Source organism: Balaenoptera musculus, chromosome 14 (assembly GCF_009873245.2).
Source record: "Balaenoptera musculus isolate JJ_BM4_2016_0621 chromosome 14, mBalMus1.pri.v3, whole genome shotgun sequence".
NCBI lineage: Eukaryota > Metazoa > Chordata > Mammalia > Artiodactyla > Balaenopteridae > Balaenoptera > Balaenoptera musculus.
This window is the reverse complement of record NC_045798.1, coordinates 8,768,044-8,781,178: the sequence shown is the minus strand read 5'-3', so window position 1 is coordinate 8,781,178 and position 13,135 is coordinate 8,768,044. Positions and strand designations below refer to the sequence as shown.

At 34.0% G+C, this 13,135-nt stretch overlaps 1 protein-coding gene across 10 annotated transcripts in view; it reads right to left on the bottom strand.

Annotated features, from left to right (window-relative positions):
• Positions 1-1,258: 1,258 nt before the first annotated feature.
• IFT81 (intraflagellar transport 81) overlaps positions 1,259-13,135 on the bottom strand; it is a 202,807-nt gene continuing 190,930 nt past the window's right edge. For 8 of the 10 annotated variants that reach the window (XM_036874999.1, XM_036875000.1, XM_036874996.1 and 5 more), the window contains 4 exons: positions 12,222-12,293; positions 12,052-12,137; positions 8,294-8,339; positions 1,279-2,008 (listed from right to left, as the gene is read on the bottom strand). In XM_036874999.1, the coding sequence (XP_036730894.1) occupies positions 1,826-2,008; positions 8,294-8,339; positions 12,052-12,137; positions 12,222-12,293 (387 nt within the window). In that variant the 3' untranslated portion in view covers positions 1,279-1,825. Of the gene's footprint in view, positions 2,009-8,293; positions 8,340-12,051; positions 12,138-12,221; positions 12,294-13,135 lie in introns of all 10 variants that reach the window. The other 2 variants (XM_036874997.1, XM_036875002.1) reach the window with 2 other exon arrangements.

Genomic DNA, 13,135 nt, shown 5'->3' with positions numbered 1-13,135 from the left:
TTTAGGGCTTTTTTTTTTTTTTTTCAATTTGCTTTTCTTAAAATAATAATGATGTTCGGCTTCAGTTAATAAAGTAATTTTGGAGCTGCCTTAGAGTTTAATCCACATACTCTTTCTGTGTGGAATAAAGAAGGCAAGCAATAATCAAATTAGAATTATAAGCATTCCTTGGAGTATCTGTCGCTAACAATTTTAAAAATTAAGAGAAGAGCATCAAAGACAGTGAAGGCTGAAAAAACTAACCATTAGGCTTAATAATCTTACAAATTGACATAACTTTGGGGAATAAAATGCTGTTTCTGGGAAGGGCATCTAGTCTTTTTCAAATATTTGCAAAGGAATTCATACTCTGGTTAAAGGAATATCACTTACTACTGGCTTAAAAATAACAAGGCAGTAGCCAACACTGCACAAATACATTTACCTCAGTGTTCAAAAACTGATTATTGAGTTAATAAGGGTTTGCTTCCACACAGTGAACATAGCCTTTCCTCTTTTAGTACATGGTTGATCTAATAGTTGATCAACGGGCACAAATGAGAATGCTGGTAACGGATATTTGCCCAAATAAGTAGCTAAAGTAAGCTGAGGACCAGATTCAAACCATTTAATAACAATGAAATGCTTCTTTTTTTCTTAAAATATGTTAAAAGAACTTTGTTTCTATACTTTCCTGGTAAGTTCTTCCATACTCTGATGGATCCCATCTCTTTCAGTAATAGCTCCTAGAATTACAAATAATTTCCATGCTAATAAGATTCTCTGATTACCAAGAAAGACACTTTCTAACAAAAATCAAGAGTAGAACACATGTGGGAACAAAGACACCCAAAGCCATTAATCCAGTTTGTATATTTTGCACAGGGTAGAAACAACTTTCTTCATTAAAATGTTTTTGTTTTGTTTTCTCCAGGATAGCTAAAAAGAAAGAACCCAAGATGGACATGCAAACAATTTGAAATTTGAGTTTCCAAATCTAAAAGAAATTTTGAAAAGTAAATTGAAACTGAAATGAAGTAAAGGGTGGCATATGAATTTAGTATCTTTCTTTAAGGAAAAACCAAAGAAATCTTCAAATACCTTGTCCAGATGAAGCAGAGACTGGAGGCACTTCAACAATTTCTTATATTTAAAATAATAGTCCCCCAAACCTTAATACTATATTAGACTTTTGGTGAAAATAAGTAATAATCCTTAAATTTAACACAGTACTATAACATGAATACTTACTTAAAAAAGAATAAAAATTTACACTATATAAATTTTAAATAGCCATGATATGTGCACCAAGTTTTATTTGCCTTTAAACAATACAAATAGAACAAATACGTTATTCAAAATAATAAATCTTCTTGAATTTTACAGAAGAAAATGAAACTGAAGTGAAACTGTAGGAATTGCTGAACTTCAGATAAATGTTTCTTCAAAACAAGAGATATTAATTCCTAAAATATTCCTCTAAAGTTAAAAAAAGATTAAGAAAAACATTAAGCCACTTGGTTATTATGCTAAAAAAAACCCTACATGTTTCTTAATGGACATATGTTTACATTTACAGATAGTAAACTCAGTCTCCTGTCTCATAAAACACAGAAGACACCACTGATGTCTAAACTAAGCAAAAAAAATAAAAGCCTCTTTTTCATATTAAAAAACTTTTAAAACCTAAATCTACCTTAACATTATTTTCCAAGAAAACTTAATAGGGAATGGCTAATCTGAAAGCAAAATGTTGTACAAATCACTTTCAAGAAAGGGAATACACCATGGGATTATGCTTATAGCTAGCAGTATCAACTAAAACCCCAAACAATGACACATGAACTCAGAGTATCAGCCGGTCCTCTCCTCCCTCCTGAATTACCTGACCAATGGAAGTTTGGCTTTGTTGTTTCAGAAAGCACTGTTTCTTACATTCCATCAATTGTTCAAAATCACGCCACATTTTCACTTGTTTCATATTTGGACCATGACTTTCTCGTACAGCTTTTTGTTTTTCCCGGAGTTTCTATTGTTAAAAAAAAATCAAGAATAATTAAATCTCATATAGGGATTTACTTCTATTGTTCTAATCAGAAGAATATGGTATGCTTTGTACATCTGATTAATAATAGCTAAGCCAGGTTCTCCTATGAGAGATGAAAACAAAGATGATAAAAGTTAACTAAATTTATGATAGACCTAGGACAACCTGAAATTAAAAAGAACAGAAAAATGTAAAAGAAAGGAAGGGGGAAAAAAATAAAGGGAATCTGGAAAGTGGGGCAGTAACATGGTATATAAAAATATGCAGATTTTGGAAGTCAGAAGACTTGAGTTCCAACTCTGGCTCTGTCACCAGCTGTAAGGAAGACAATTTCTCTGGACTGCAGTTTTCTCAATTGTTAATTAAGGCTAATAATAGGGGTAATTATAAAAGTATCTGCTTTATAAGATTATTTTTTCCACATGACAATAGATATGGAAAAAATTATCAACTACCATGTGTTATATATGTTATTATTATTAAATACTGTATTCTTTCCTGAATCAGTATGCTCTAAGGGTATGCTCTATACCCAAATAAATCAAATTGTATGTAAATATTCCTCAGGGAGAAGGTCTAGTGATATTCTAAAAAGGCCCAAATCCTTATCAGAATTGTTTTTGTTACTACTACCCTATATAGTTCCACCTGCCAAAACTGTTCTACTTACTGACTCTGAAATTATAAATAGGAATAAGAAAATTTTTCAATACATTGCAAAACTATACTTTGGTTCTGTATTATGGCAAATTGAGGAGAGTGACAAAGAAAGGGAGGCACAAAGTCAGAGACAGTGAGAGGAAAGAAAAGAAGGAAGGAAAGAAGAGAAAAACAGAGATGATAGTACACACATAAGGAAACAGTGCGACAGAAATACATACACTGACACAGAGCGTGAGAAATCACCAAGAAGGGCAGAAAAACAAGCAAAGACACAGAAACAGATTACACAGGAACATCTTCTCCATCTTTTCCTCTTTTAGTATACACGGTTGATCTAACAGGTGACCTAAGCACACAAGTGAAAAGGCTGGTCATTGGTACTTGCCCAAATAAGAGGCTAAACTAAACTGAGGCCAGGTTCAAAACACTTACTAAAGACTGCCCTCTCCACCTATGGTTAATGAAAAGCAAAGTTAACAGCAAATAGCAACAGGAAACAAAACAGAATTAAGAAAATATAATTTAAACATAACAGCAAATTTTTGACACAATGCCTGGCATGCAAATACATCTATTTAAGTCTACGTTACAAATAAAGTATCTTACAACAAATATTTTTATCCTCATAAACTAAAACAAAAGTAGTAAGTCAGATCAAGAGTTTTAAGAGTACTGAGCATGATTTTAAGATTAAGGTACTACTTAACTGTAACTTTTCTTATATTATTGGAATAATTTCCTTGTCAAAATCCTAACAACCTATAAAAGTTATTTAAAGAACCAAAGACAGGATGTGGGGACTGTCTGTATCAGAAATATTATGTTACTGTCACTTATTACAGATTTATTTTGTGGATAGTTGCAATGTACAAAAAATACTTGTCACAGATTTCATTGTTCTTAAAAGGAAGAGGTGGTACAGGAGGAGGAAAGTTACAACTTTCAGTACAATATTCCATCTTGGTAAGGCAAATTCTAGTATATGATAGTGTGAATTGTAGCACTATAGCTTGGTCTAATTTCAGAAACTCAGTTGGCATGAGGAGGTCTGTGGATGTCCAGTCTTTGCTGGTTTGGAAGGCATACGCTATTGTCAGTTTCAAAGCCTAGGTATGTTCTGTGTTTGCCTTGAAAATTTAGATCTACTCTAGGAGTGAGAGGATCAAGAAGCTTTGTTTCTTAAATGATACAGCCTGACAATCGGGGCATGAACTAATCAGTGGCTCATTTTGCTGGAACATGCTTGATGTCAGACTGCTGCTACTGCTTTCCCCCAAAATCCTGCAATAAAACACTACGCTGGAAGGGGAAAGAATAATCTTTAATCATATTTAGCAATTAAGTTTGGGTCTTTGAAAGGATTCAAGGTTTGACAAATATTTCTCTACACATAGCATCCATCCAGATACTTTTCAAAACAAATGAAATAGAGGAATATTTTCATATAAAAAACATATATTACTTAACTTATGAAATACCTGGATGGAAGTCAATTATTGACAATCATACTAAATCCTAAAGCCCCCAAAATCTCTAGCTAAAATACTGTACAAATGAACGTACAACTTGATTCAAATACATACGTTCAAATATGAAAATTATTTTTTCCTTTTGAGTATGGCATGTCACTTCATAAATGGAATAAGGTGTACAGAACTCAATTTCTCTGATGAAATGGAAGAATCAGCTTTAATGTTTCTTTTTATTTTTTACTTAGATTAATATGATGGACATTTATTCACAATTCATACAAAAAGAACAGATGAACACTTTTTATAGATATGGCTGACTCCAGGTTTGGGACAGGAAATGTACAGAATGAGCCTTTTGTCTGGAACATTTTGTCATTCCAGAAAATAAAGAAGCCATCAAAGCCTAGTAGGATTGTTTCAAAAGGATTCAGGAGCTGACTTCAAGAGGTTTCCACTGGCCAAACATGGGGCAATTTGAGCACGGATAGGAATAATAATTGCAATTGATTGAAACATAAAACATGTTAAATCTGGGAGTTATAAAGATACTTTTAAAGGATGATAAAAAATGAACTCATCATTTTGAAAACCAGTAATAAACAAATCAAGCAGTTATTCTGCCTTTCCTATATGACCTGTACTTTAGAGTAACCAAAGAGTTGGTAAGTTGCTCTTAACAGAATTATTCCAGCCAATAAATGAAGAAGGAACAACATAATTAGAATATGACTGTTTTGCAACCTCTAATGAATTAATGGATTGAGGAAGTGATTTTCATTGGCTGCCTACATTACAAAAAGAGAGCTTCCCAAATACTGAACCGTATTTAATCAAGCCTCTAAACCTAACTGCCAATTCACAGGACATACTGGGGACAGAAGAACATGCTAACTGACACTACAGGGAGGCCATCAACAAAGCTCAGAATGCTGGAAAATGACAAATGATCAGTTTTTTTTCTTCCAACAAATAAATTGTAAAGAAAAAAGATGGACTAGTAACCTAGAGAAAAAGGGACTTAAGAAATGCATCAACTAATAGCAATGTATGAACTCTTATTAGGATCCTGATCTGAACAAATAAACCATTAAGAAATTATGAGACAATTGGTGAAGTTTGAACATTGACTGGGTATTGGGTATTATGCAATTATTGTTAAATTATTTTTGGCATGATAATAGTATTGCAGTTATGTTAAAAAAAAAGAGTCTTTATGATACATACTGAAATATGACCAGATAAAACAATTAAATCTCTGAGATTTGCCTAAAAATGGGCAAATCTGGGAGTGGGACTATAGATAAAACAAGACTGGTCACATATTTAATTACTGAAGTTGAGTGATGGTTACATGTGAGTTCTTTACATTATTTCCTCAATTTTTTATTTAGGCTTGAAATTTTCCATAATAAAAAATTTTAATTTTTTTAGTTCTTTTTAAAGTTTTTTTTCAAAAAGACTTTTAAAAAGTCTGCTTAGCAATTACTTCATTGTCTTCTACACTATTTGTTTTTCTGAAGTTCATTGTTAGAATATTACTTACAGGTTTATGGGAGCTAATTCAGCTTTTATTTAAAAGCAGATATATGTAAATATGTTTTTAATAATGACTCAAATGAAAAAATGAAAGTAAGAATGAATAATTTTACTATCACCAATTTATTGAATCAGACCAATAGCTAAACTGTACAATGCATTAAGACTGAAAAAAAGCCATATTTTTCATTTGTACTTTCAGGATGGACAAGCCTATATATATATATAATCATTTCCAGGCTGCAGACTCAAGAATATTTGAACATTGAAATTAGACACCCATATATAATCAGTATTTTAAAAGAAAAACTGCAGCCAACAATTTCTAACTCTGATGCTACAAACTTGACACTCCTATTAGAAAAACTAATAAGGAACTTCAATTTTCAATAGTGAAACTAAGTAAAGAAACAGATAAAATGGCGTATAGTGAAGCATGGTTAGCATTCACTATGCAACATGGACTAAAAATCATTGAAGATTAGAATCAATTAGAAAAATCAGTTAGTCATTTAAGTCCTGATGTTCAAGGCCCTACCACCTCTTCTACTAGGAGTGGCTCAGAGAACTGAGAAAACAAGACTCAATCACACGCTCCTATTTTTAGGAGCCCTCATATAAGACTGGCAGGTAGGGAGTGAGTATCTTAAGTAAAGTTTTTCGATTATTTGTATTAATTAAATCAATGTTTGTAAAGGACTTAGACTAGCCCCTGGCTCATAGTAAGAGCTTTGTGTTTATTAAATAAAATAAATGAGTAAGTTTATACTTATCTCATACGTATAATCCCAGTATTCCCAGATACCTGGGAATAATCTGAAATTTGTAGTTCATTAAATGTGGCATTTTGTTTGTTATGCATGAACTCTTTGTTATTTAAAACTGGATTTCCCAAATGGGACCTAATGAAACTTAAAAGCTTTTGCACAGCAAAGGAAACCATAAACAAGACCAAAAGACAGCCCTCAGAAAGGGAGAAAATATTTGCAAATGAAGCAACTGACAAAGGATTAATCTCCAAAATTTACAAGCAGCTCATGCAGCTCAATAACAAAAAAACAAACAACCCAATCCAAAAATGGGCAGAAGACCTAAATAGACATTTCTCCAAAGAAGATATACAGATTGCCAACAAACACATGAAAGAATGCTCAACATCATTAATCATTAGAGAAATGCAAATCAAAACTACAATGAGGTATCATCTCACACCAGTCAGAATGGCCATCATCAAAAAATCTAGAAACAATAAATGCTGGAGAGGGTGTGGAGAAAAGGGAACACTCTTGCACTGTTGGTGGGAATGTAAATTGATACAGACACTATGGAGAACAGTACGGAGGTTCCTTAAAAAACTAAAAGTAGAACTACCATATGACCCAGCAATCCCACTATTGGGCATATACCCTGAGAAAACCAAAATTCAAAAAGAGTCATGTACCAAAATGTTCACTGCAGCTCTATTTACAATAGCCAGGACATGGAAGCAACCTAAGTGCCCATCATCGGATGAATGGATAAAGAAGATGTGGCACATATATACAATGGAATATTACTCAGCTATAAAAAGAGACGAAATTGAGTTATTTGTAGTGAGGTGGATGGAGTTAGAGTCTGTCATACAGAGTGAAGTAAGTCAGAAAGAGAAAAACAAATACCGTATGCTAACACATATATATGGAATCTAAGGAAAAAAAAAAAAAAAAGGTCATGAAGAACCTAGTGGCAAGATGGGAATAAAGACACAGACCTACTAGAGAATGGACTTGAGGATATGGGGAGGGGGAAGGGTAAACTGTGACAAAGTGAGAGAGTGGCATGGACATATATACACTACCAAACGTAAAATAGATAGCTAGTGGGAAGCAACCGCATGGCACAGAGAGATCAGCTTGGTGCTCTGTGACCACCTAGAGGGGTGGGATAGGGAGGGTGGGAGGGAGGGAGATGCAAGAGGGAAGAGATATGGGAACATATGTATATGTATAACTGATTCACTTTGTTATAAAGCAGAAACTAACACACCATTGTAAAGCAATTATACTCCAATAAAGATGTTAAAAACAAAACAAAACAAAACTAGATTTCCCCCCTCCTCCCAAATTCATGTGCCTTCACTTTTATAAAACTAAATTCCTAAGGAAGAGTCTTCTTCTTTGAAAGGGAGTAAGAAAGTTCCAATTTCCTCTATAACCTTAAAAAAAATGACAATGGCATAACCATGTACTGAAAGCCTGAATAGACACATTAAAAAAAAATACATTCTTGGGACTTCCCTGGTGGTGCAGTGGTTAAGAATCCCCCTGCCAATGCAGGGGACACAAGTTCGATCCCTGGTCCGGGAAGATCCCACATGCCACGGAGCAACTAAGCCCGTGCGCCACAACTACTGAGCCTGCGCTCTAGAGCCCACGTGCCACAATTACTGAGCCCACGTGCTGCAACTACTGAAGCCTGTGTGCCTAGAGCCCGTGCTCCGCAACAAGAGAAGCCACAGCAATGAGAAGCCCAGGCCCCTGCTTGCTGCAACTAGAGAAAGCGTGCGTGCAGCAACGAAGACCCAACGCAGCCAAAAAAAAAAAAAATGCATTCTTACCTTTCCAAGATTTTCCTGTTCAGCAATATTTTTGGTATACTGTTCCCTGGGGAGTAAACATAATGATTTAGTTTACATTTACTTCAATCGATTTGGTCATACAACTAAATTATAAATTAACATATCTATCTAAATATATTAGACAATACAGTTTAGAGTACTAGAGTCAGAATGAAACCCATTATCAAACACTCCCTTTTCTAATCTTTAGTCAGTTCATCTAATAAACAGTAATATAAGGAAAAAACCAAGGCAAAATATCATGTAAGAAGTTAAATACTATTTCCAGTTAATCTACACTTAAACCAATGTCAATCCATTTGCTTAAATTACGCTTTTTTTTTTAAAGAGGTTTGCAGAAGAGAGAAAGGATACACATTTTTAAAAAACATTAAGTAGCATCTAACCCTGCAATCCAACTTCTAGGAAGTCATCCTACAGAAAAACTCTCATAAGTTAATAAAGATGAAAGCAAAGACTATTACTTCACCATTGCTTATAGTAGCGAAAATCTGCAACCAACTAAATGTTGATAGATGGGGAAATGTTTAAATAAATTATGGTACATCCGTTCAAAGGAATAATACAGACTTGTAAAAAAAGAATGAGGTAGATCTATAAATACTAAAGTGGAGAAAATTCTAGATAAATTATTAAGAAAAAAACTGTATATGTAGTTTAATTTTATTTATGTATACACACATATACAGACGTATTAGCAAAAGCAAGGGAAAAGAATACGGGGTAATATACAACAAAATATTAACAGTAGACATTTATGAGGTATGGCAGTGTGGACAACATTCAATTTTTGTGTGCTATACTTGATAATGGTTACTTTTTGTTTTTATAAGTATTTCTTTTGTAAGCTAAAAAAGTTACAAATTTTTAATGTAAAAATAGAAATACATATAACATAATATTGTATTTTTAAACAAAGGTATAATTATATTTTAATATTATATAAGACAAAAAGTGAGATTTAAAGTGTTAAGGACAAAGATTGAAGGATGAGGACACAGGAACCAAGGACAAAGGAACCAATGACAAGAAGATAAGAGACTTTAGACCTCAAATTTGTATGGAAAAAGACTGTATTTCTGTGTAAAGCTACACAGTAGTACTTAAGAAGAAATTAAACAACACAAAATTGGGAATCTAAGAAGTCATAAACCAAAAAGACAAACTCTGGCAGCTTAAGTGAAGAAAGATTTGCATTTATGTAAAAAGGGAGGTAAACATGATTAGAACAGAGAGAATGGCAATCAAAAGTACCTGAAGTCCTTACAGAGCTGAAGTGAAGGTAGAATTTGTGCACAGGAATAAGAGTGGAAGGAAATAGACACAATCTTGATGAACCTTCATTTTGCCCTTAAAATTTATGAGACACTAAGTCAAAACTGTTTACCTTTCTAGCTCTCCAGTGAAAAAAAGCTGGGAGGAAATAAATGACATATCCCTCAAGAAGAATGTATGGTTATAATTAAGAGAGCTTTAAATAATTCATTTATTACCCTAGGCCTGAGGAATGTCCAAACTGTTTTAGAATTTCCATTTATATTTTATCAGGAAATCAACAGGCACATGCTCTTCCCCCATAACACTAATATGTAATTTTAATTTATTCAATGAATTTATTCAAGAAATAATTACAGAGCACCTGTTATGTACCAAGCATGCACTGGGATTTCAAAAAGAAAACAGGACAGACAGGGTCCTTGCCCTCTAGGAATTCATACTATATCATTTCCAAAATACTGCTGCATACATTATATTTAACTTGAGCCTCTGTGGTATATATTATTCTCCTTATTTTATAGATGAGGAATGATTTGTCCAAGGTCACAAAACTAGGAACTGGAAAAATCAGGTTAGAAACAATTTTATGGTCTCTCTCTAGTACTTTGATATATAATATGCTGCCTCTTTAAATAAAATTAAAATTTGCAGATGATCTTTCAAAACCAAGCTAATTTCTTACACCTTTGGCCTTACCAGGAAGTACCATAAAAGTAGAAAATGAAATAACATTAAAAATGTTGTGTCTATAATAGTAATAATATTTTAAACATGTATCAGTGAGTTTAGAGTATAATTAACTCCATTTTATTCTTAACATTCTTATCATGTACTACTCTAGTCAGGGCGCAGTATTTTTCTATTGGAAAACTGAGGAATGGTAAAGGTTTACAATGATTTTTAAAATGATGAAGAGGAATATCTAGCTAGAAAACTGATAAGAAAACCAATAGTTTAGGAGCTATATTTCCTTTTTTTACTATTTATATTGATCACTTTGGAAGAAAAGAAACAATTTCTAAAACTTTTATTTTTCAAGAACAAAATTAACTTCTCACATTTGTGAAATATTAGCATTGACTATATAGATTTAATGAGCAAAGTTTACATTCAATGAAAGAATTTGAATAAGTACATTCAGTATGTTTTTTTTTAATGTAGACTTATTATTTTTTAAAAATATTTATTTATTTATTTGGCTGTGTCGGGTCTTAGTTGCGGCATTTGGGATCTTTTGTTGCGGTGCGCGGACTCTCTAGTTGTGGTGCGCGGGCTCCAGAGCACGTGGGCTTCAGTACATGCAGCACGCGAGCTCTCTAATTGTGGCACGTGGGCTCCGGAGTGCGCAGGCTCAGTAGTTGCAGCATGTGGGCTTAGTCGCTTCGCGGCATGTGGGATCTTAGTTCCCTGACCAGGGATCGAACCTGTGTCCCCCTGCATTGCAGGGGGATTCTTAACCACTGGACCACCAGGGAAGTCCCTGTATGTTTAATATGTTAGACTATTAAAAAATAATATCCTATTTATAGGATATTTTTGGTCTGGCCTGCATTATATAAAAAAAATTTAGACTTCGCAAAACATTCTATTTCTTAGATTCCTTTCTGTAATATTAATGTATATGCCACTAAAAATCTCAACTGCAGTCTAGAATAAATGTGAATCCTACACTTCATTTGAGTTCTTACCGAATGGTAAAAGCAAAACATTTGAATTATGCTAAGGGGCAAAGAAAGCTTATCTTGTTCATTACTGCATTTTATCAAAGCTAGCAATTCAACTATAAACGTATTTTTTAAGACAGCATTTGATTTATTACAATATGCTCCAAGCTAGGATTACAAAAAGAAAAAATCACCATATAAGGACTAGTAGTATTTATACACCCTTCTTTGTTTTAAAGGCTGACACACTGCAATCACACAGTTTCTAGCTGAAATGCAGTCACTCACACTGCACAATGAGCAGGCCAACAACCAGAGGCCAGGCCATGTAGGACTTGAAAAATAGACCAACCTTAGTGCTTTTAAAAAAGCAATTATGAAATTATACGTATTCCTGAGGAGGGGGTAATGGGGATTAACTGCTTAATGGTTGTAAGAGTTTCTGTTTCGGGTGATGAAAAAATTTTGGTAATATACAGTGGTTATGGTTGCATAATATTTTTAATGTAATCAATGCAACACTTTTAATTATACACTTAAAAATGGCAAATTTTATGCTATTTATCTTTTGCCACAATAAAAAAGTAAGCAAGCAAGCAAGAAAAATTATATGTATTCTTACTTAGTCAGCAGGGCTGGACTATCCAGAAGATGTTTAACAAGATTTAATCCTAAATAATATCTTACTATTTGCTTATTTAAGTACTCTGACTTTGTATAATTCCATCTTATTTATAAAACGTCTATAGACTAAAACATTAAGTAACTCAATATAAAAACAACAAAATTACTTGCCTAATTGCCTTTCTTTTTTCTTGTTGATCAGAAGAGACATATGCCTTCATTTCATCAGCAGCACGACAAAGTTGTACTTCTAGGTTCTAAGTGGAAAGACTAAGCTTTAGGTTAAGTCCTTGATACAGAAAAATCTCAGAAAAATTTTTGATCCACTTTCTTTGTCTTACCTTAATCATACAATTTGTATAATGGTATCTACTTTCGTCTTGAAGACATTCTTCACGGAGTCCTCTGACTTCCTAATGTATATAATTTTAAATGGCCAACATTATCGAAAGAATAACCAGATACAGAAAGGATGACTAAATTTACAACAAAAGAAATACCATTAGAGTATTTCCTCTTCTGCAACCGAAACTTTATTATAATAGACTAGGTTGCAATCTTTGCTAGAGATCACTCATATCACTCTACAACCTAAAAGTTTAGTTATTTATTAAGTACCTACTGTGTGCCCAGCTCTGTGCTAGGTGCTGGGGACAGAGGAGTGAACAAGACAGGTCCCTGCTCTCATTCAAGTAGAGGAAACAGACATAAACAAGGAAACATGTAATGAAGGTAGTTTCAGATGGGAAAAAGTGCTATGAAGAAAATTCTGCAGTAGAATGTGATAGGGTGACTGAGTGGGCAATGTTAGGTGATCAGAGAAGACCTCTAGGAGGATGTGACACTTAGGGTGAGACCTAAAAGGCGAAAAGGAGAGATCAAGGCAAAGAGTTGGTGGTAGAGTATCCCAGGGAGAGAAGAATACATGCAAAACCCCCAAGATGAAAACAAGCTTGGCCTGTTTGAAGTACAAGAAGGCGGCCAGTGTGGCTGGGGCCCTGTGGGCGAGGAGTAGAGCACGTGGATATGAAGTTCATGGAAGCAGGTAGGGCCTTATAGACCACAGTTCTGAAGTTAGATTTTAAATGCAACAGGAAGCCAATGGAGGGTAGTCTAAGTGTTGTATAGGTTTCTTTGGCTGCTCTATGGAGAATAAACCTTAGGAAGGCAAGCGTGGAAGGGGAGAGTAGGTGGGAGGTTACAGTGCGAGTCTAGGGGGCCTGGACTCTGGCAGTAGGGGTGCAGATGGAGAATT